Genomic DNA, 25,226 nt, shown 5'->3' with positions numbered 1-25,226 from the left:
TGAGTGCTAAATCCTCCCCAGGAGAGGACAAGAGCTGCAGGCAGGATGTAGATACTCTTCCTCACTGCTTCAGGATATACACACACACCACAAGGCTCATAATGTCTTAAGGGCAGAGCTGATAAATACCGTTTTAAATCAGGAAGGTTAGTCCACACCAAATGATTCCTATGGGAGTGTCCTTATCTGTTTGTTTAACTTTATCCTACTGTTGTCAAGGTGGTGAAGAAATATGTAAGAAGACCTCTAAACACAAACACTGTCTTCTTACATATTTGAGTAAAGGTGTCATTCAGAGTAAATGGTTAAAATTGTGTAACTTTTTTGTGCAACTAAAGTGTTGTTTGCTCTACACAGGGATGACCAGATTTCAAATTGTGCACTTTCTCCCTTTTTCCATTGCAGGAAGATGTTCTCTGATCAGAAAGACAAAGTGGAGGAGGCAGAAATGACAAACGCCCTGACGGAGATTACTGCAGAACACAACCGTGTCATACACACAAATTCCACCGAGAGCAAAGCATGATGGGTCGAGGAAACCCTCTGTCCAATCCAAAACATTTTTGCGGCAGCACCGAGCGAGAAACACTGCAGGAATTTTCTTTCCCAGTGCCCTTAACTACATATTAAAAACCACACGCACACCTGTCGATTGGTTAGAGCACACTTCGACTGTGCTTTCATTCCGGGTTTCATTCATGAGATGTTTACTATACACCAAGGAGTTTATCTTCAGATCATAAGAGATTTATTTTATTTTTTTATTCTTATTTTATTTAACCCGTCAGGACGGTTGAGGACAATCTCTTATTACATGATCGCTTGATAAATATATGGAATTAGACTCTACTCTCTGTTCTCTGCTTTTGGTTTGAACTGCGCAAAAATATTGGATTATTATAAAAAATTAAAAAAGGAGAGAAAAACCTGACTATAGAAATATTTTTTCTTATTTTCATGTTTTACAGTTCAAATGAAAAACTATTTTCATTTTTTTTTCATTTAATTTCTGGGCTTGTCTCAGTAAATAGCTTGTTCTGCATGTCTGAGCTGCAAGAGGCTGTAAAGTTTTGTGTACAAGCTTTATTGTTTCACTACGTCTGTTACAGCGGCGTTTCATCTCTCACAGATTCGCTGGCATTGATTAAACACAGTATTTGGATTCTAACCATAGTTGTTATGGTTATATAAATGCAGGATTAACCCACAGCCAGCTGCAGGGGGAAAGAGACTGAGAGAGAATCCCACAACACATCAACAGTGTGCATTATCACATCCGATTTGGCCCATATACTGATCGAATATTCAGTCTGTCACTGCCTTACCACAGTGCTGATTAAAATATTTGTAAATCAAATGGATTTGATTAAAAGAGGCAACTCCTTGAACGCTAACGTCCACAGAAGACAAACTGCCAGCAGAACACGATTCTCAGCCAAAGGTTGAAGAACCGATAATCTTATGAGCTAAATTTACGCCACGTATTTGTTCAGAGGGCAACGACTACAGAGCTACTGTTTCCTTCTCACATTAAAGCAGATCAAAGGTCTGGCTTCGTACTTTGAGTTGTGCTTTTGAAGAAAAAAAGTGAAAAATAAAAAAGCGTTTTTGTACTATTTAAAAACTACAAAGATTTATTTTCCATTTCCTGCCTGCAAGCTTGTGCACTGTGCCTGTGTGTCGATAGATTGTCTTGTCATCAGTTTCTATGATAATCTGCATAGCTTTGTCGTGAGAGATTTAGCCTATTCTTTTATTTAATATGTTGTATTAGAAGAAAAGTATGATAAATGGACTAATGTGGTCATTATAACACGTGTAGTGTATGAAATTGTCCGTCTCTGGTCACAGCACTATATATTGCCAGCTATAGTGAAGGGAGGTGTTTTGAGCCTTGGCATGAATTCAGTCAGTACTTTATAACGTATATCTACAAGGCAGATAAACATGCCCATGTTTGTTGGGGTAAATAGTTTTCATATTGATTTAATGAGTGTTACCGTTCAGGCTTGTTCTGCCATAACTACACATTGTTTTTATTTCTCTCCCCCTGTTGTTATTCAAGTGTTCTGTAATGTGGTCTTTGAATTTTATTTTATTTCGTTGTTGTCTTTTTGTACAAAAGTCACTCACCAGGAGCAACTGCTTGACAAGTTCAGGATACACATTGGCAGGAAGCAGAGTGGTCCCCATGAAGCGGGAGATCAAACCTTTTTTTAAATCTTAAGATGATAAGAGATCTAAAGTATGTAAGAACAGAAAGACAGCTTTACTCAACACCTTTTACTCCTCTGCTGTTTCCTGACTACCTTTGCTTCCTTGTCACTGGATGCTCCTTTTGGTTTTATTGGGTCCAACTCAGAAAATATCTGTTGTGTACAGTCTGAGCGCTAACCCATTTACAAAATAAAAAATGGTTTCCGAATCTAATTTTGTCTTGGCCCCTTTTGTCATAAGTTTCAATTACTTTTCTCCTGAGATTGAGCCCATGTAGCTGTACATTTTAAACACTAGATGGCAGTAAGTAGCCTACCTATTTGTAGCTGCTCTTTTGTTTTCGCCATGTCATGGACACACCGGACTATTTACAGAAAGGTTACAGAGCAAACAGGTTATGTTGGGCCTGGAAAACTCCCCGGCCTGCTTCTGATAAATGGAGGAATAAATAAACATGTTACATAATGCGTGTTGTGCGGGAGTAAAGTTGATACTTCCAGGCTAGGATGTCAAAATACTATGAACCAGTGGGGGCTTGATATTTTAAGATGTTTAATTTTGGCCTGCCACCTCTAACTAATGTACCGGTGCTGTGTCAACAACGGCGTCAACAACCGCGGCGGCCAGCACTGACCCGGCGGGGCATCCGGTTTCACTCTCCACATCTTTCACCGGTCAGGCTGCCCCCTTACCCAACTTCAATTCCCCTCCACTATTCTGTTAACTGGTTTGATGTTTATCCCCAGCCTGCATTAACCGGTTTCTGCTTGTTATTGCAGGACAGCACGCTGGCCCTGAGCTGGTAGCCTGTCGGTAGTTAGGTGCCCGGTAGATGTCTCTGATAGCCGCCTTGATGGAGAGACGAGCAGCAGAGGGCGAGCAGTCAGAGCAGTGACGTCTCCCGGTGGTGATTTGCTGCTGCCGGTTAAGCCAGCAACAGAAAGCCAGGATGATACAGGAAGCTAGGTGATGTAGCCTTCAAAGTGAAACAGTAGAAATACAAAATAAATCATAATAGAATGAGACATGATAGACTTTTTAGTGCAACAGGAGCTTTTGTCAAATTGTGGAATTTTTTTCAAAAGCCTCCATTTTGTTTACCTTCAGAGTTGAAGCTAGGGGGACCAGGTGCCAACAAGCCACATGTGGAACAAAGAGAATGTTTGTGTGGGACAATGCAGGACCTGTTACTGCAATGATAAGAGGTGGTTTAGATTTCAAAAAAGGCCATTTAGCCCTTACAAATAAACATTTCTATTGAAACTAGCTTATACATAATAATTACTTAGGATTTTATAGGACTTTCTTATTTGGTTTGAAATGGTTTTTTTTCTCCAACAAAACATGTCCACATTAGCCTATATTTATTTGCATCTCTGAGTCTGGAGCTGGAGAAATGTCACAAAAAACTCTTTGGCAATCGCCCTCTACCGGCTACACAAATTCATTTTTAGACTTTATTAATTGATTAACATCTGACACAGTGATGGAGGACATTGTCTCAATGTGTGGGACAAATTATAAAAATGCTGTGCAGTCCCACACAAAGTGGGACACCTGGTCACCCTAGCTGCAGCTACTATCGGCAGATATTCCTGTATTTATCCTGTATTAGGTCATTCAAACGAACAAAAGCACCCTGATTCAAAAATACAACATTGCATTTATTCAAAATGTTACTCAAGGAAAACTACATAAGTATTTTCAGCTATGTGTAAGTAATCATTTATGCAGAAGGAATGGACTCCATGTTGTGTTTTTATATAATTGGAAGTCTCATTAAAGATTTTTTACATTTAAACTCTAGGATTTCGTTCCTCAAATAACATTTAGACGATTGTGTCACGAGAAAATGTATGCAAGGGTTAACAAATATTTGAAAGACGTGGGAGACTGAAGGGGGATGGGGGTATTATAGTGGACTGACATTCTTGACCTCAGTTGACCTCATGGGTCAACTTCCTTAAAGCACAGGGTCACCAGGATGCCTTTGTATTTCTACAATTTTCTCTATAGCCTTTTTCAATCTAGCAACCATCTGTTGAAAAGTCTAAAATGAAAATGATGGCAATAGCAGTATTCAGGTTATCTTGAAATATCTCACTGTCCTTCAGTCAGAATGAAGTTGTATTTATGTCACTCTTGCACCCTTCCCCCAACTGGCTCAACATTTCTTTGACACCAAAAAACCACTCCCACATTTTTGCTGGACTTTAGAGCCAAAAAGTGTGTTCCTCAGTTGTGTCAAAACATTTTGCATTCTCTGTATTTTCTATAGGTTTTATGGCAGTACTAATATGAGATATGCATTAGTCAAACTGGATTTTCTTTCTTACACTACGTATATGTTTAAATCATATGAATATATGCAACAAATATTCCCACATTTAGGATAAGGTATGAGTTAATTACATGTAAGGAAACATTTATGCTGAGACAGATATCCTCCGCTAAAAAGCTCCTTATTTTCTTCACGATGAAATAATGCATCTTTTAAAATCAGTAATTGCAGAAGGTTGCTGCGATTGCTTTATAAAAGGAGGGGAAATTGCACTACTTTATACATAAATACCAAATTATTTTTATAGAAATGGTAAATAATGGTACAACTTATGAGCGTCGCTATTTTACACAAGTTTTGCAATGATACAGTACCTTCAGTTATTTTATACCAAAAAAAGGACATCACTACCAAATTAGACGCCAAATCCTTAGCTTATTGTCTTATTTTGTTCCAACACCAGAAGCAATAAGAGCCACACATCATATTGACACATAATATTATCCATTACCAACATTTAGATTTCAAAGTAGATTATATCTAAAACATTTTAATTGGAGTCTCTCTGTAAAAGTTCACACAGATGAAAAACTGGTTGAAACATGAATATTTATTAAATGGGCACATTGAAGCAACAAGGCAATCTAAAGTGCATTACATAAAACACCAAAAGTCAAACCATAGACAAATCGGTTATCAATCAGTGACTTGATATGCTTTTCTTACAAATAACCATAACACAATCAAATATTTCAACACGTGGTTCTCAAGACAGGGTTTTACTTTGAAAGTTCGTCCCGGAAGTGTGGTTGTCCCCCCGTGGGTTTGACTGTGGTGGCTGGGTGATGATTTGCTTACTTGGAGCAGACTGAGTTTGGAGCGGGTACTGTGAAATGTGTAACCATGATGCTGCCTGGGTAATCAGCGGAGGACGTTAGGAGACAGAGGTAAGAACAACTGTGACAGCCGACACTTTTAATATTTCTGCTGCTCATTTCAGCTCATTCTTCTCCTATCAACTACTTTCCAGTCTCAGACTAATTCCAACAATTAATATTTGAATTAATGTCCGTTTTATAGCGTGTAAAATGATATCGTTTAACAGCACACGTGTGTAAATCTACCTTAAGTTTGGCTGCAGCCTGATTTAGGATTTTACAAACTTGATTCAGCTCAGTCTGTATCGCGCGGACATGATATACAAATTGGACAGTTTTTGGGATAAATTGGTGTGTTTAAATTTTCGCCCAGCTCGCGCTCCCTCAAACACCGTGCAGTCAGTAAATACGCGCTTGGACAGGGTTAATTTGTCGCAATGTGTTTGTATAATAAATGTGGATTTGTGCGTGTGCACCTGATGCGCTCCGATGTTGCGGTTAGTTGAGGATGCAGCCTGTCAGCATCGCTCGAGGTGCTGCTGAGAGGTCCGACAAACATCATCATACACAGTCCAATGTTTACTCACACTGTCATTTAGGGATTTAAATGTGGTCAAAATACAAGTGCCTGTCGCAGGATTCCGCATTATTTCCACGGTTTGCTCCATTTAATAGTTTTATAACTTATTTAGGGATTTTTTTTTTTAACAGAGCGGCTTAATTGTCTCGCACACGTCTAATCAGGAACGTGCGCAGCCTAAATGAACTAATCAGCCCTGCAAGGCGTTTGTTAATAGCGGGCCTACCTGTTGAGGGCACAGATGTGTGAGTGTGTGTGTGAGCTGCTTGATAAATTGGACCGTCACCTCTCAGTATGCAGACGTTATTACAGCGACGTGACCGCTCTACGAGACCTCAGACTAATCACCTGCAATGGAAACTGTTGCTTTGTGCCTATCGACCTGTTGTCTGCATCTGGTTCTTAATTAAAATAAATAATCATGTAGGGTGCATGGATTAAGAACCCTAAAGGTGGGGTTTGAATTTTACAGAATATATATATAATTGTATTTTTAATGTAATGTATTTGTTTAAGTATTTCTATTGATTGATCAGGGATGAAAGTGTACACTGGAATGTAATTAACAACGTTTTTGCATCACATTGTAAGTGAGACAGGCACTAATGACCGTCTCCCCTCCCCCTCCACCCTAACCACAGACCTACAACCAGTTGAAGGCAAGTGAAGCAGGCAGGACAGCAACACCTCATGCGTGGGCTCGGCAAAGGTCCGAGTGGATACGGGTCTGACAAACATGGGTGTGCTCCAGCTCCACAATCCGACTCACCCCAGCACGCTTCTGCAGCGGGCCAATCAGTTGCGTCTGTCCGGCACCCTGTGTGATGTCATCATCACGGTGGACGGCCAGGAGTTCCCTGCACACCGCACGGTCCTGGCCTGCACCAGCAAAATGTTCGAGATCTTGTTCCACCGCAGCAGCTTACGCTACGCCCTGGACTTCCTGTCCCCCAAGACCTTCCAGCAGATCCTGGAGTACGCCTACACCGCCTCGCTCCAGGCCACGGCCGAGGACCTGGACGACCTGTTGTACGCCGCTGAGATCCTGGAGATAGAGTACCTGGAGGAGCAGTGCCTGAAGGTGCTGGAGACAATCCAAGCGGAGGAGACGGAGGAGGTGGCGGTGAAGACTCAAAGCTCCGGGGACGCCAGTGACCACGGCCGAGCCCGGCACTGGAGGCACATGTTGATGTCCAAGAAGCATTCCATACAGGACGGGCCTAACCACCTCAGTCCCACCGCCCTGCACCACCTGGCGCTGTACCACATGGCGGAGGGGAACTCAGAGAACGAGGCTGCTCATGATCTGAGCCCCAAGATGGACATGGAGGACAACATGGAGAGTTCCCAGCAGCCCGAGCGCCGCGGAGAAGCCTCGTCCCTGGATCCTGGCAGAATCATAAAATCAGAGAATATGCAGGTAGATGAACCTAATGGCTCATCCAGCGCCGGGGAAGGGAGCTGCCTGTCAGACCAGCCCAGAGACGAGGGTCCGGGGACGCCCCTGAGAGGCAGCGTGATCACCAGCGCCCGAGAGCTGCACACAAGCCCCGAAGAAGGAGGCCAAGTGATGGGAAACACTCTCGACTGTTTCCCCGGGATCTCTGAGAAACATCTGGCCTCCATTTACTCCATGCCCTCCAACCACACAGGGGAGGGGATGCTGCCAGTGGCCCCCTCCCTGGGCGTGCCGCTGGACCCCAGGGCCTACAGCGGCCTGCTGCATCAGGGCCTGCTGCACCGGGAGCTCCTCAGCAGGCTGGGCCAGTTCGCAGCAGGGATGAGGCACGAGGCCCCGGCTCAGGGCCAGCAGTGCTGTGGAGAGTGTGGGCTTCAGCTGCACAGCAGGCAGGCCATGGAGCAGCACAGGTAACAACACCCTTTTTACACTTTACTGCAGAATTACAATATATTTTAATATCGGAAGTAATGTAAAATCAAACAAAAAGACAATTTGTAAATCGTCTGTAATGTGTTGAATCAAAAAGAAAGATTGAATTGTTTTAATCTCAGTGACATTTTTTCATTATACTTCTTTAAGAAAATGCCGTATGCTGCGTCTAACAAAAGATGTGAGGGATGAACAGGATTATGTGTGCTTGTGCGGAATGATTTATGTGAAGCAAAGTAGTGCTGTGAGGAAAAGACTCTGGACACATCAAGTTAAAATACTGTGAGAGTTAGAAGCTGGAAGGAGCAACAGCAAATATGTTAATTTATTCTCAGGGACACCTGCACTCATGTCTTAACAGTGATGTCTCTGGAAGTTTTGAATCGGGTCTTTGTGAGGGATTTGAGGTATAAAGAGGCCTTGGTGTCGCATAACGCCGTTATTTACAAAGCCCAATTTTCCAAATTCTGTTTGATTATTTGTGCAGAAGCGTGTCTCACACAACAGGCTGTCTCGCAGGCTATTTGATATGCATGCCTTTGCATCAGTAGAGAGGAGCCGCTCAGCAGGGACCGGGCTGGACGCTTCAGCTGGATGATGGATAACTTCTGCCTCACGACCTGCTCTGTTGTTTTTTCTTCTACCCTCCTTTATTTGCCAGCCTGTCAGCCTAGATTGTGTCATTGTACACAAAAAGTCACTAGCTCAATGACAACTCTCATTATCTTGATTGCGGATGATAATAATTGTGCGTGTTTGGCAGTGTTTGACTCATCACTAATTATTAGAAACAGGACAATCTGTGAGCCGATAGTCCTAATATGCCGTTAACTCATGATTAGGATCACAGCGTTTTCCTGTCCGCGCCTGTGGCTGACATTTGTGCCTCGTGCCGCTCCAGAGTTGTGTTGAAAGCGCTGGGTGAAACAGAGCATCCTGTGGGATATTTAGTGATGCGCGCGGCTTACTCATGGAGACAGGCGGATGTCCGCAGGTTGAAGGAGTTGCATTGGCGGCGTTGCTTAAGGATGTAATGAAGTTTCTGTAGGTCTGTAACCAGGTCACTGAGCATACACCTGCTCTGCAGATTGACATTTTCTAGATGTTGAAGAAGTTTCCCCTGGCACAGATTTAGTGTGAAAAACTTCAGAAATCAAACAGGTTTCAGGAAAATAAAGGGAGAATAAAGAAGCAAAAAAATACAAGGATTGCATTCCAAATGTTGAAATATGCAGAAAGAAACTTGTGATGCATTTATGACATAGTGAAAACTACACTACTGTATTTCTGGTCATTTTGAAGGTTACTTAAAACTCTTCCAATAAACCTAATTATATATTGTTTTTTTGCATGTTTGAACACAAAACATTTTTGCAGAATTATGAATATAATTAACTAAATTAATTAATTATTGTGAGTTTATAATTATAGGATTTAAAAAGAAAATACCATTCATTTTTTTCATAATTTTGTCGTGGATTTTAGGCCGATAACTCAAACTGCTGTGCCATTTGAATATCAAAATGAAAGGTCTCGCATGAATGCTCAAGTAAATGATCATCTTTAAACGTACAGAAAAAATCCAAAAGCTTGTTACTTAGCATGTAGCAAAACAAATATTCCTCCAATATATGTTATTGTTCATTTCATGCGTGCTAAGTAACATCTCAGGAATAATTGATTCTGACCACAGAGTGTGTTTAATGGTAGACTCTTTGTAGGCTGTTAGCGGGGTGATCTAAGGATAACAGTACAGATGCCTTGCATGTGCTTGGATGTGTGTGATATGATATGATAGGTTTTGCTGCCGGCGGAGCTTCAGCGAATCATCGTCTTCTCTCCTTTTCATTGCAGTTACAGGAGAAGAGTGTGTGTGTGTGTGTGCGCATGTTAAGCCGGGGCATGAGTCGACGTGCATGTTCTTAGTGTGTGAATGTGTGTGCGTGCCCCGTGTCTTGCTGTGCTGGCGGGTGGAGGCACGCGTATGTCTGCACTCTGAAATTAGCCTGATATCCTATTGTCTGTGTTCTTTTAGCATTCATGCGTTGTGATTCAGAACTCCAAGGGCCTCTTACACTAATGATGTTGCATTCAGCCAGGGATTCTTGCCGGAATTAAAACATGCTCCTCTTGTTACGAGGACAATGGTGCTTCTGGGTTTGGGGGGACCTTGCAGAAGAAAAAAAAAAGGCGCAGAACCGAGACTTTTATTATCACAAGTGCGTTCTTGCTTTGTTGTCATCTCTGTTAACACTCACATTTTGTGTTTGTCTTCGCACAGGAGGCTGCATAACGAGGAGAAAGGCCACGGCTGTGAATACTGTGGCAAACACTTCCAGGACAGCATGCGGCTAAGGATGCACATGCTGTCTCACACAGGTACTTAGTAACTCTCACACTCTCATCTCAGAGTATTCAGTGCTTATGAAGCCTCTTGATAGTGCGGCCTTTCAAATGCACCTGTTCATACTACACCCCCCTCACCCCCTCACCCACCCCTCCTCCTACCAGTTAGTGCTGCTCCGAATACTTGGATCATGCTTTCTTTTCCATGCTCAGGTCTCTGTACCTCTCTCTCCGTCGCTCTCTAGTCTCTCTCTCTCTCCGTTTGAATCGTTTCTGTGTTTTTTCGGAGACTCTGGCGGCTCGCCAGCTCTGCCCCTTCTGAGTGATGACATCATCAGCTGCCGGCAGGCCTGGGTGTTCTGCCAGTGTTCCGAAGCGTGTGTGATGGCTCGCTCGCAGATGTGTGTCCAGGAACACACTGTACCCAAATGCAGACTTAATCAGACCTGACTGCTCTCCCAGCTACTTTATCCAAAATAGAGGAAGAGGAGCAGAGGGGGGGGGGGGGGAGGCAGGGAGCGGGTGAGGAGGGGGGGGGGGGGGGGGGGAGGCAGGGAGCGGGTGAGGAGAGGGGGGGGGGGGGGAGGATCAGGCACTAAAAATGAAACAGAAACAGAAGCCTCAGATGGATTATGTGTATAGACAAGGCGAGGTCCCTGTCCTCCCCGCCTGCTCTCTCTGAGAATTGTTTGGGACTGACATACTGCTGACAGACGAGAGAGAATCTGTTTCTTTAAACTTCACCCGAGTCGTCCCTTTATACCCTCCGCATGCGCCTAAACACACATTCTGTCTTGCATTACTCGCAGACCTTCGACAACACGCTTTGATTTTCAATTCGCAGTGACATCAACAGCAGCACCTTTAACCTAATTTGAATTTTTGCATAAACTCCCCATCCCAATGTGTCAACCCATAATGCTACCAAAAAAAAAGAGATGTGGATCTCATTTCTTTGTCACCGTGTATTTCGGTATAGCAGCCTTAGATCCCGCTGGTTGCTAAGGAGCGAGTGCTCCACTGCTCTAATGGGCTGATTTGGTATTCAGCTCGATGCTGGCTCTTATTTTGGTATGCCAGACAAAGTGTTTTGATGGAGGACGATTGCAGCCGCGTCTGGAGACAGTTTGATGGTTTATGGATGAGAGCACACTCCATGCCTTTGACTGCACAAGACAATGCACTATGTTCTCTTCTTCCCTTATCACACAATCTCACACAACACAACACACCACACTGGACAGCGTCACACAACATCAGGATCTACAACACTGTTGCACTGTTACTCCTAATACAAAACTACTCTCCTCCAAGTTTTATTTTTTTGTCTTGTGTAACAAAACGTACCATTCCCAAACAGTTTGTTTTCAAAAATTGTTGTTTTTAGAAATGAACAGATTGGGGCTTTTTTTGTTATTTGTGTGCAGCGCTAAGGAACAGTGGCACAGTGTTTGTGTATAGAGGCATTTTAGAGTTGAAAGAGGACCACATTTAGGCTCGAGCGTTCAGAGTTCCCAAAGCTTGTGGGTGTTTTAATGAGTCATTTTAACTTCATTTAAAGCCAGCTGAGCAGAAAATAGATCAGTGAATGAGCCCTGGGCCTGTATGGATCTGCAACCGATTTACATCTCTGTGAGAGCCAACCCACATCCCAACAGCTGTGTGTGTGTGTGTGTGTGTGCGTGTGTGTGTGTGCGCATATGTCTGTCCTATGTGTCCATCTATGCAGGTGTAAGGTGAGTGCAGAACAAGGATCGAATATTTCTGCGAGCAGTATGCAAACTTGTCTCTCTCATGTCTTCATCTGAATAGACAAGGGCATTCCAAAGGTGAACTGGGAACTGTAGTTACAGTGCATGCGATGGGATTTGGGGTGTTGACTCTGAAGTGTATTTATTATTATTTTTTGATAGAGTGATGTGCCGCAGGCGGTAGCGTCTGCTGTACACAGAACACCCAGTCCTTCTGTGGCCTCATAGGCAGACAGTCTGCTCACTGTTCAGAGACTGATAACAGGGCACGGTAAATAAAACTCTTCAGCTCGGCTCTTTTCTGTCAAGAAAGAAGGGCCATTGCACCCTGTCTGGTGCTTTTATTTGTCCTGACTTGTGTTTTTATGGCGCGTTCCTCTGCTCCTTTGTCCCCTGCGCATTCGCTTCCTTGTGTTAACACCTGAAAAGCACAAGTGTGTGACAACCGAGGCTCTTTGGTGACTTTTGAAATTAGGCGCCTTTGTTCCCATCTTCTACAGTTCTCTTTAAATGCCACATTAACTGACTTACTCTACAATTAAAAAGACACATGTAAATGTTAACTGTCTGATGTACCTTATTTTACATTTGATTTTATCTACAGCTCCTGCAGAGGCGCTGGTGTGTGATCAGTGTGGAGCCACGTTCTCCTCAGAGGATGCTCTGGAAGCCCACAGGCAAACACACACAGGTACTTACACTCCACACACACACACACACACACACACACACACACACACACACACACACACACACACACACACACACACACACACACTCACACTCACACTCACATATTATGTCTACCCTGGACAGCATGCATTGAACTGTCAAGTAAGCCGTGACTGTGGGACTTGTGATGGGTCTAAACTTGCTTGTCATGCTGGCTCTGGGTTAAACTGTTCCTGTCATGATGCTCCATAATTTATCAACATGGCGGTGGGAGGCCCTCTCACATATCACCCACTAATATCTCTTGGCATCCAAACCCACTGCTTGCCACTTTGCCACAGTGGTAGCTTTACAGCGCCAGCGTTACAGTTTCACAGACACACTATCCACACATCCTGCCTGTGGAATTATTCACCTTACACTCACACTAACTCACGCAATGAGATTAACAACTTCTGGTTTTCAATCATCTCCGATAACTAAAATGTTTGTGAAACCTTCTCTTGTGACTTTTTTTTCTTGTGTATTGAATGTCTGTCATGTTGAGTGGGCGTCAGGATGATCGTAGTTTCTCATCTTAAAAGTTGTGTTTTTGGAACAACCTGCCTGAGCAGCTGAAGACGTTTTCTTCTTTTAATTCTTAAAACCCACATAAGAATGAAGACTTTGTTATATTAGTAACAAGCAGTTAAGTGCTTTATAGGCAGAGGTCAAGGGAAACAAGGAGATTAGACAATATATCAATCAACCAAAATGAAAGTTTATAATCTATTTAATAAAAGCTTAGAAGTCAATAAAACAGATTGGCTTTAAGAATATAGTTTTGTAACCAGCCATTAAGTATTGTTTTTGGTGTAATTATGACTTGGGCTGCCAATTAATGATTGAATTCGATTTATAAAGGGTTTATACAGTTTAACAACCATAGTGATGGTTAATAAGTAATTAATACCCAACTTTATTATCTGCTGTAGCCAGGCGATACGTAAAACAAACACACAATCGTAAAAGCTAACACAAAACCATGTACTTTAGTGTATCAGTGATGATGCATAAAGAATATAATAACGACACTTTGACATTTGTATTTTTAGCTGTCGGTCATTTTTAAGAAAAAAATACAAATATTGACGGCCACCAGCCTCTGTAATCTCCATACTTTCTGGCTTTCTTAATCATCTTTGATAATAACATAAATGTTATTGAGTTTTCCGTCTGTCGGTTGGAAGAAACAGGCTATTTGAAGACATCCCCTCGGGCACCGGGAAATTATGATAGACATTTTTTTTCTGTTGTCCAAGATTTTACAAGATTATTCAAAATAAAAAAGAGGCAGATAAATTCATAATAAAAAAGAATGGTTAGGTGTAGCTCTTTTTTTCGGAAGACAAATAAGCATGACCCAGTTTTTCAATTCAACAATAATAAAAATCAGTCCAATATGAGGGCTCCACCCGGTCATTTCTAAAGCCTTGGTACCTGCCTTGGATAAGATCATTATTGAAAACCTCTAAAGCCTTAATGAGAATGCTTTGTAGTGAATGTGTGTTGAATATTTTCCCGAGAAAGACATAACAGCACTTGTTTGACTGGAAAGTATCAAACTGTGAAAAAAAGCTGTATTGTTGTCAGACGATACATATGCCTGGCAGTGTCTGAACCCACACCTTTACTGCTACTGTCAGAGAAAGGTGATAACCCTCTCCGGAGCATTGGCATGTAACTGTAACTCCAGGTGGCACACACAGTATGAATACTTAATGGATGTGGACATGGAGGGGTGTTAACGGTGCCCAGAAGTTTCTACCCACATCTCCCCAACTTGTAAACATCCAGAGCTCGGTTTCAACTTGGCAGTGTATCCAGAACAGGGTACAGGAGGGCATTACTCTCTCATTTTGTTGTGATCTCAGCTGTGACGCATGACCCTTTTTACTGACTCCTATTGTAGCTACAGGTAATTTAATCAGCTGTGCCAAGGATATGCTCCAATCCATTATCATTTACATTTAATAAATATAACCTGGATTCTATTCCTCCTAAAAACACAGGATCTTTACCGCTTCCTGGGTTTTAATTTGCCATGTGGCATAACCAGTGAGCCAAATGAGTTTCCTCTTCGCAGATTAACACTTGTCAGACCTCAACAGCTGCAGCACGGCGGCCCACCTCCTCTAAAAGGCACATAGTACTACTTTGGGAGATCTTACCCCAAATTGGCTGAATTTGGCAACACTGGTGGCTACAGTGAAAGTCTGTTAAAGCTATTTTGATATGTCAGAGGTGAATGGCCGTGGGTTGTTGGAGATCAAAGAGGGGGGGGGGGGATTTGGGGGCAGGGTGGACTGTGGGAAGGGAAGGGGGTAGGGGGTATTTGAGGACTTCCTGAGGGCAAGAGGATTGCTGCTGGTGTTGGATGCCAGGACTGAGAGGAAAACAACATCATGTGCTGCTGTTTACTCCTCACCACAGCACTGTCACAGTCTCCTCTGACCTACTTGTCAGTGCCCAAAATAAAAGAATGGATCTGTCTCCGAATTGCTCTAACAACAAGGGGGTTTGTTTCATCAGAGCAAATCGAGGGCTGTGGGGCACCAAGCTCTACATTTTGGAAAACCCAAGACTGTATGTTATCTACAGCAGGCTCAGAAAGTGACTGTAAGCACTTCAAGCCATGCTGGCTGACCATTTTGCCACCTTGCCTTCAAGGCAAAGGCCATAAGAGTGCTGCCTTTGTGTACTCGCAGCAGCTGCACTGTTTCCACACTTTACAGCCTGCTTCATCAAGGGAATAATATTACCTTCTGTCTGAGTTCTAATTAAACCGTCTGTTAGTTGATTCAGATACAGCCCGGGCTTTATTATGCAGACCTTTAAGCTCGCCTAATCATGTGTCCGTCATCATACTGCAGCCTCCTGTTAATACCCAGCTGTAATGTAGCCCTAAACTGAATTGAACTGCGCTCTGGTTGGCCATTGAGATCACAGTATTTATTTGCTCTCACTGTCATGATACAAACAGCCCCAGGTCGCCCTGTCATTTCAGGTAGAAATACAGTAGACAGAGCAAATATTCTAGGAATTGAGGCAAGTGAACCCATGTGTGACCTCAACGAAGTGATCCATGGAGTGGTGGTTAAACACAAGCAACGTATCTCTTGTTGCATTAATTATTAAGTCGGTTGTTCCTCACTCGGGTAGATTAGCAGGCTGCTGATGAGCGCCCGGGGTTGTTTAAGGTCTTGTTTAAGGTACTGTAGCCTTTGTGCATGTGCTTCTCGGGCCGCCACAACTACAGGGAGCTGTCGGCATGAACACATACAGAAGCGTGTCATGGGAGGTCTTGCACATAATGTAGCCTGCATGACTGTGTATGTTTAACTGAATGATATCAGTGAGCTCACAGTATATACACTCAGCAGCCTTAAGACAGAGTTTATAGTGTCCTCACATAGCATCCTCCAGCTAGCAGACACGCTCAGCCATGATGTAATGTTGTAAATTGTGAAATCAGTGTGAAATTCCTCTACCTTTTGAGGGCAGCACAATATTTGTGTAGCTTTGACTTGGCTGTCAATCACAATTTACTGAAACAAACTTTATAGATTAAACCTATTAAATGATTGCAGTTCAAATGAAATGTTTTGTGTCTATTTATTTCAGACAATTATTCACAAATCAATCACTTTAATTGGTGGGCTCCGGACACTAAAGTTAAGATTAACACAGAAGAAATTATACAGATTTGCCGTCACCACTGAATACAATCTCTTGTTCAATTTGCAGTGGGTTTACTCCCAGATTCTCAGGGTGGGAAGACTTTTGTTTGCAGCTTGAAAAGAAACAGGCTGCGCTTATTTGTGAATGAAGGGATTAGCTTGAACACTTCACCCCAACAAGGACCATGATCCTATCTGGTTGCCTAGACACATGGTTTTGTTTCTTAGGCAGCGTGAGAGCGTGGCTGGCTCCCACCTCGGTTGGACTGAATAAGTGGCAGATGTATGAAGGCAGACCATGTTAAATCACATGAGCATACACACGGTCTTAGTGGAGATATGCGGAAATAGCATAGCAACCTCAGACCGTGTGCATTAGACAAGCAGCTCAGTAATATAATACAGACAGTAAATGTTTATTTTTTCTGCCTCCCTGGCAGATTTCCTTTAAAGTAAATCATTCCCACTGTTAAGACTCCCTTCCACTAAACACAATGCTCAGTCATCTCTCCAGCCTTTGAGGAATACCATTGATTACATGGTATTTACCCCATTGAGGGCCAAGGGTCAGGGGTCATCCTGTGCCTTAAAACCCAAATCCCAAACCCATTGTCTGGTTAAGGGTGAGAAGGCAGGGGGCAATGACAGCCAACTTTAGGGCTTATTCTCTCATAAAGAAGCTCCTCTACACTTATTACCAAAGCTCACTGGAAAACTCTACAACAGCAAATCCTCTTTCTTTGAAAAGTGAACAGAGCACAGCGAGGCGAAATGCCACCACTAACGCACACAAACACTTCCTTGCCTCCGAAAGGTTTTTGTTTACACTTCAAGATTTTATTTGTTATTTTTATTTTCGGCGTTCGGTTGCGCAGAATCAAACCAAAAGCGACTGCTGAGGTGTTGTCACTGCGTGTCAACCCGGGATCAAGAGTGTGATTCTTGTGACAGAATATTTGTCATATTTCTTTACTCAAGTTTCAGAATTGTTGGTGACAGAAGTATCAGGATATACATCTGTGAGAGTCTGCCAGTGTGTCAGGGAGTAACGGTTTAACCTGCACAAAGAAACTGGGATGTTAAACTTTCAGAGCAGACAGAACAAAGTACCCCGGCCGCATTGGAACACGCATTTACAATGTATGATAGTTAATAAAGAGAGAGCGGAGAGAGGATGATTAAAGTAGCTTTGAAGTGTCTACAAGGTGGTTAATGTGTTTTTCGGCTGGCTGAGGGCTCTGCTGTGCTCTGCCTGCAGCTAAAGTATCCAGGACACATTGGAAAAGAAAGCACGCCCCCTGCTGTCTGCAGAAAACATTACAAGAGAAACTACTAAAAGTGGATCAAGGCTTCCACATCACAGGTTATGCAGATTGCTTTTTGTTTTTTTTAAATGCCTTAAGCCATTTTTAGATGGATCATTATCCCGACTCCACTGTTGCACAGTGCACAGTGAATCGGCATTAGTTAGGTATGACTCAGGCGGAAAGTGAAGCTGGTTAGACAGTGAAAGGGTTGGTCAGCGGATACGGGGAGTGGGCAGGGTGCAGAGGCGTTCAGAATGGAGGGTCTTTTGTTTAGAACTAAAATATTGTGATCCGTGGGTGAGAAAGGACCGTGGTCATTAGGCGACAGCATAAAGACAGGGATTGTAGGAGTTGCGTGAGGAGCCTATGACTAATGGGCTTGGTCAATGAGGGCCTGGACCTCATTGTGTTCCCTTTGTGCAGGAGTCCAGAGGCTAGAGCCTCTGAACAGGTGCAGTTGGGTCCAGCGGATCGCCCCCATGCAGGATTGTTAGGATCAGGGAATGTCTTTCATCCTGTCTTCTTTCTGTTAATGATTACAGATGATCAGTTCTATTAGTGAGCATTTCAAAGCTAGGTTTAAAAAGAAGAAGCCCCATAATTCTAATATTAGGTTTTTTGCTTCTTTGCCAAATTATACATATCAGTGAATTGTGAAGTGTAAAAAGCGTCTTGCTTTGTTTGAGAAATTGTGACATGTGGATTAGTAAACAATACACAGTGAATGTTTCAGATTTATCCCATGAAACGTGAATTTGCTTGATTTGTTTCCTTTTCTTTCTAGTTTGAACAGGCTTGTCTGTCTGTTAACTTGATTGAACCTAAAGCAAGAGTCTGACACTCTTCCCTCTTAGTATGAGTGTGCTGTATCCCTTTCCCTGCGTTAATTCCAATTTAATTGCCAGTTGCCTCAAGGCACTTCAATAACAGTAACAAATGATTTGATTTAGTGGACCTCATCAGACTGCATTTTAAATGCGACACAGCAACCCCACTTGAATTCCAATGAAGTGCTGGCACAGTCCTCTGTTTACTAATGATCCTCCGCTGGAGATGTCTGATTGAATCTGAGTCAGGAGCAATGGGACCTGCTAGCATTGTAAATGATCTGCAACCTGAGCAGACAGAGAAATAAGGAGCTCATAATCTCACATTAAAGCCTCGTTCTGCAGGACATGCACATTATGTCCAATGCAGCTGATTAACCAGTCCCTCAGTCTTACGGCATATATGAATTTGCCTCGGTGTGAATGCCAGATTGAATTTGAGTGCTGGCATACACAGCCTGTAGATCAAGTGTTGACTGTATGACAGCCAATGGATCTTCTTCACGTTGCCATTTTGACTAGAGCTACCTTGCCAGCGACTCCCTATCTGTATTCCTCTCCACACTCCGTGCAACAGGAAAGCAGCCCCGAAGAGATGCCAGGTCACACACAGGATTAAACTGGATTGTGTTTTTTCCTGCAGTCCTGCCTTTAATGGCTTGATATCACTACTTAACATTCTGCACAGAGCGCATAGTGTAGGCATCATTTAGGGTGGAGCTACTATCAGCCGCTCTTTGAGCACAGAGACAGAGGACTTCACAGGCTGGAGCTGACTCCTGATGGGGAATGAAGAGAATAATTACACATCTAACACACCAGGAAGGATCCATTGATTGTGTGATTGGCATGCTGTGCATTGTGTGGGAAATTCTTAAAGAAAACAATGACTTTCATGGTTTAAAATAGAACGCATAAAGACTCGCAGTTGAAAGTGCCTCTGGGCTTTTAGGGGAGTTAGTTTAGGTAGAGGCACTTGCTCTTTGAAAGAAGCTTTTCCCTCTGAGGACTCACACAAAGTTGAAGTGACCCAGTTTCCCCACTTAAGGCCCTGTCTGTGTATGGTACTGAAATAACTGTGCGTCTGTGTCTTGTGTGTTCTCCAGGGACTGACATGGCGCTGTTCTGTCTGCTTTGTGCAAAGCGCTTCCAGACCCAGAAGGCCCTGCAGCAGCACATGGAGGTCCATACAGGCATGCACAGCTACATCTGTAGCCACTGTGAGCGCCCCTTCCCCAGCCACACGACCCTCAAAAGACACTTGCGCTCACACACGGGTAAGACACGGATCATTCGCACGTCTATAGCACTATCTCCTGTCATAAAACATAAGCATGCAGTGTCAAAAGCATGCATATGTTGGAAAGGAGACGGCTGTTTTTATTTCTGTTCATTTCCTTAGGTTACTGGCTTTAAGGTTTTAAGTCAATTTGCATGCATCCTCTCCCACCCTCTTATTCACTTCTCTATACGATGACTCACCTCTCTGATGACAGCACTGTACCGTTATGGCCGGTGCATATTTTGGGCAATTTCATCCTGTTTATATTTTGGGTTCTTAGACAGCCTTTGGGCTTCTGCAATTCACGGCTGTCAGTTCTAGTGTGGTTCACCCAAAATGATAGAGGAAACCCAAATAAATATTGAAGGAAAAGCAAATGGAAATGACTTGTCTGTGTGTTCTACCAAGGGTGAGTCTTAGTGCCGCAGGAGACGGAGAGATATTTACTGAAAAGACGTCCCCCTTTCTTCTTTTACCTTAAATAACACTCCTAGCTGTCAGGATGGCTTGATGTCTAGACAGGAGAAATACATAATTGATGTGAAGAGACAGAAGTGAAGGGAGTTTTGGCCATGGCGGCGTATCTTGTTTGTATGCCATTCTGCTTGGAAGTAACATTTTGTAAATGTCATCTGCTCCACAGTGGGGTGGGGGATTGGGGAGAATGGGCCTGTAATGAGGAGAGCAATGTATCCTCTGACTTGGCTGTTGCTGTGGACACTGAGATAATGAGGCACATAGGTCATTGGAGATGAGTCAAACCCTCAGCCTAGGAGAGAAATAGATTAACTACAGTATAGAGCACAGAGCAGTACATGCCTTGAGGGCTTTTATTAGCTATTACCAGACAGCCAAGAGGAGTGTCCTCATGTCATAACATTAGCGACGTCTGAAAGCACATTATTCCCCCGCTTGATATGCATGTGCAGAAAAGAGCTATTTGACCTACGTAGTTACATATGAGCCCATTCCATGTCGTGCCAAAGACGAAGTTAGCCTTTATTGCCTCTCGTGATAATGAGCTGTGTTGGTGTTGCGGCTGCTGTTTTGACATGACTGTGTTTTCAGGCGATCACCCGTTTGAGTGTGAATTCTGCGGGAGCTGCTTCAGAGACGACGGCACGCTGAGGGGCCACAAACGCATCCACACAGGAGAGAAGCCTTACGAGTGCAACGGCTGTGGGAAGAGGTTCAGCCTCAAACACCAGCTCGAAACCCACTACCGTGTCCACACAGGTAAGAGAACAGAGGCGAGAACACACTCACACATACAGGGAGGCATTTCAGCGCTGCTAATAGGGGTGGTCCTCTATGCAATATCTATATTTAAAAGGCTGGTGATATATGTGATTTTTTATCTTAATGACAAGTCATTTCTGAATAGCTTAGTCTGCCAAGACACATATATAATAATGTGCTACTGTACTTTACTCTTCTCTTTGATTAACATTTGCTACAAACTACGGTGCCCAACTGCTTAAGAAAATTAGCTTTATTTCTTTATTGCAGCCATTTCTTTTTGTGACCTATTTTAAAGATTTACGTCTTCCCTCAGAACAAATTAGATGCCACAGACAGGCTAGGGTAGTCAGGAAATATTAAAGGTCTGACTAATGCACTCATGCTTTTGTTTTTTTTATGGAAATGTTGACAAAAGACAACTATAGAATAATGCCTGCCTTCAAAAACTTTATTTAAAACTTAAATGACAAAAATTACTTATTTTTATCGTAAAAAAATGGCATTTGAAATGCTGTTAACAGTCAATCTAACCACTAAATATTGATGTTTTTTCAGCTTTTAAAGCTTCTTTTCGCGAATAAGACACAAAACCCTATCAATGTGCAACAGATCTAAATGTAATGTCAGGTTACATTGTACCGACTGCTATCTGACGCCTTGCTGAGGTCAGAGAGAACCCTCTGTCGTATTTGTAGATGACGCTGACTGGCCAATATCTAACTGGCAAACTGATATAGGTCTAATCCTGACGCGAAAACACTCACAAACACAAACACAACACCACCTGGAGTACAGTGGACTGAAATAGAGGTGAGTCCCGTTTCACGTGGCCGGCCCTCTGGCCCCGGGTCTACAAGGTTAATGCTGTATTGTTGAATTTTTCAGGGGAGAAGCCATTTGAGTGTAAGCTGTGTCACCAACGGTCCAGAGACTACTCGGCCATGATCAAGCACCTGCGCACTCACAACGGAGCGTCCCCGTACCAGTGCACCGTCTGCCAGGACTTCTGCCCCAGCCTGGCCTCCATGCAGAAGCACATAAAGGGCCACAAGCCGGAGGACGTGCCGGCGGACTGGAGGATAGAAAAGACTTACCTGTACGTCTGTTACGTCTGAGCAGGACTTGGACCCCACGCACACACACTCTGTCACTGTTGGGTGAAAACCTTGTAACTCCAGTGTTGCTGTTTTTCATGCTGGAAAATGAAATGTCTCTCTGTGGGTTTAAAGAAATAATATTTAGACTCTTTCTGAATTAAGTGTGAAGTTGTCGTTGTGGGAGATACAAGGTTTTTACCTGACAACAGAGACATGCAAGCACGAAAATTAATCTGTGTACACACTAGGGCTGCAAGTAATGATTAGTTTTATTATGAATTAGATTATTTTTTATTCTAAGTGATAAATTGTTTAGTCTGAAAAATGTAGTCACATTTTGGTGACATCTTCAAATAACCACTTTTGTTCCCACTGATTTGAAAGACAAGCCGCAAATGGCCACATTTTGAGAAACAGGAAGCCGTGGTGATGTATTATTTTCAACCCACAAAAAGACTCAGAAGTGTTGAGAATGAGTTTACTGACAACTTATTGTTTCAGCCCTAGTGCACACACTCTCCCTCACACACACAGTTTTGATAATAACTGTCTCTCCACTGTTGTTAAATCAAAGTCACAATGGCTGCCACTGCTGACCTGTCTGTGGAGCAGGAGATTTTATGATTTATCGATTGCTGAACCCGAGTTATCTTCTATGATTGTGCAGTAGTATTGAATATATAATTCCACGAAGGCTTGATTGGCTGAACTTTGCAACATGTTCTCTCCTAAATTCCTGTGACTTCTCAATTTAATTTTATGCTGGATTTTGTTTTGGATTTGTTTATGTTCTGCATGTGTTACTTGAATGGCCGCCACGTTTTGACCTCATAAGCTTGATCTCTTTAATTGCCTTGTCTTTCTTGCCGTGGATGATATTGTTTCGAGGTAGCTGGCTTACAATTTGAGTTTTTCTTGCAATGTAATAGGTTTTGCTATTTATATGTTGTTTATTTGTTACCAAATATGTGCTGGTTTTCATCACGGTGTCTCTTGGGATGATTTCTAGTAGAGCGAGCTCTACCTCTCCTCACTTTCAAACCTACTGCAAAGTGTTCAGTCATCAGTAGTTTTTCATTTTCTAACAAATACATAATTTAAATGGACAAGCGGTGGGTAAAAAAACAGCCTCAACATGGCTTTAATGTGTAGTTTTTTATCATTAACTATATATACATGTCTTACAAAATCACAGAATCAGAATTTTCTAGGAGAAAATTTAAGAAAACATGAAAATAAATTGTTGTTTTTATACAAAACATGAATAGAAAATTGTGACATTGAATCACTATGAGCAGGTTATTGTCAGTATAGTGTAGCTGTAATGTACAAACTGTCATTGTATGTTATTCCCTAATGTGAGCCTAAAACAGGCCTTATAGATTTAAACATGTTGTATTTTTGTATTACAGTAATTTGCTATCTGTTTACATTTGGTATGATTTGAGAAACATCTTAATGTGTGTGTTTTATAAGTCTCTGATTTGATTAAGATCCCTCCCTTGTGCCTCTTTTATAAGTAGAGCATTGATGTGCTTGAGTACATGGGTCTGTGCTATTGGTAGTTGTTTCTGGGTGTTTGTTTATTGTTACTTAAATAAAGATAGACTGCCATGTAGATCCACTTTGTCTGAAAATTGCAACTGGATACAACATACTGTGATAGTGGCTGATGAGTCAAGCGTGTACTTTTGAAATCACAATTGCTTGGAACTGCATCAAATTTGTTCCCTTCAAAGCGACAATAGACCGAGATCTTCGGATGAAAACAGTGTGTATATCAAGTCTTGGCGTCTGTGGGCATTACCAATGCCTTCTTAAGTAGCCAACAACACTCAGTGCCATGAAAACACACATTCACTGTATCTATTCTACATGAACATGCACTATAAATGGATTTCCTTGGTGGACCAAAAGAAACAGAGCACTTTTGTTTGAAAAGGGTTATTTCTCTGATCTTTCTATGTTGTGATAATGCAGATGTCCTTTTATTTGATGTGTCCTAGAAGGATGTGATTAGCATTGTTTAGATTATGTCAATGTCTGTCTACCTCAGGGCCAGATCAAAGCTCGACCTGGTATCCAATCAGGGTTGTTCTTCTTGCCATGTGTGCAGTAAAATCCCTCTTCATTACAGCTTTGTAACACAGTGTGTGAAAGTGTTTTCTCAGTGTGGATTCAGGCACAACTCTGTATGCGTCAGTGTTCGGTGGCATGGTTAAAAAAAGAATAAAACAATTTACTATTTTATGCATCTTGTCTCATTTGCCCTCTGTTTCGGCTGTCTGCATTTCATTTTCAAACTCTGATGTCAATGGTATTTTACTTTTTTGCGGATGGTCTCACAACTATATCAAGACCATCCATCCTTTTCTATATATGCTCTATATATTTATCTTAAAATGGATGTTATTTATCACAATTGATTAAATCAAAGGATTACAAAAATCAGTCAGGGGATATTTGTCATTAATGTCATTTACAGTTTTGGGCAGAAATAAATGAGGTAACATTTTAAGGGAATGCTTTTCTATGACTTCTAAAAGACATGCTATACTATTATGAACTATTACCTTTTATTACATTTTTATAACATAGTATACTATGACTTTTTATGGCATACTATAGTAGTATGATGATATTTTGACACTATACTATTATATTTTTGTGACATTTGTGTGAGATACTGTGATCATATGACTTTTTCAAGGAAATTGTAGAGACTACTGATATACTACGACATTTTATTACTTTTCTTTGTCATATTTTACTTTGACTTACTAGTAAAAATGTAAGGCAAGGCAAGTTTATTTATATAGCACCTTTCAACACAAGGCAATTCAAGGTGTTTTACAAAAATGAAAGACATTCAGACAAAGGCATTAAAAAGAAAAGATAATAAAAGAAACATTAAAAGAAAAAATACATTAATAAAAAGTACATGAATAAAAAGTTACAGTGCAGTTTAAGATATGAATAGTTCACACAGAAGTTCCATTTTACTGATGCCTTTCTTTAAGGTTACACAACCGCTCAGTTTCAATTAAAAGCAGCGGCAAAAAGAAAAGTCTTCAGCCTGGATTTAAAAGTAGTAAGAGTTGTAGCGGACCTGCAGGTTTCTGGGAGTTTGTTCCAG

The 25,226-nt window shown here is 42.2% G+C and overlaps 2 protein-coding genes across 2 annotated transcripts in view; both read left to right on the top strand.

The window, feature by feature from the left end:
* ncam1b (neural cell adhesion molecule 1b) overlaps positions 1 to 526 on the top strand; it is a 73,468-nt gene extending 72,942 nt beyond the window's left edge. Inside the window, 1 exon segment of the mRNA XM_034113332.1 lies at positions 406 to 526. Within this exon segment, the coding sequence (XP_033969223.1) occupies positions 406 to 526 (121 nt within the window).
* Positions 527 to 5,383: 4,857 nt separating this feature from the next.
* On the top strand, positions 5,384 to 24,340 carry zbtb16b (zinc finger and BTB domain containing 16b). Its single transcript, XM_034112956.1, has 7 exons — positions 5,384 to 5,445; positions 6,598 to 7,825; positions 10,129 to 10,226; positions 12,549 to 12,635; positions 19,576 to 19,746; positions 20,820 to 20,987; positions 21,879 to 24,340. Exons 2-7 carry the CDS (start codon positions 6,693 to 6,695, stop codon positions 22,106 to 22,108), a joined length of 1,887 nt encoding a protein of 628 aa, XP_033968847.1. The 5' UTR covers positions 5,384 to 5,445; positions 6,598 to 6,692; the 3' UTR covers positions 22,109 to 24,340.
* Positions 24,341 to 25,226: the final 886 nt, after the last annotated feature.

This window comes from Trematomus bernacchii, unplaced genomic scaffold (genome assembly GCF_902827165.1).
Source record: "Trematomus bernacchii unplaced genomic scaffold, fTreBer1.1, whole genome shotgun sequence".
NCBI classification, from domain to species: Eukaryota; Metazoa; Chordata; class Actinopteri; order Perciformes; family Nototheniidae; genus Trematomus; species Trematomus bernacchii.
The sequence above is the reverse complement of the archived record's forward strand: the minus strand, read 5'-3'. Positions and strand labels throughout refer to the sequence as shown.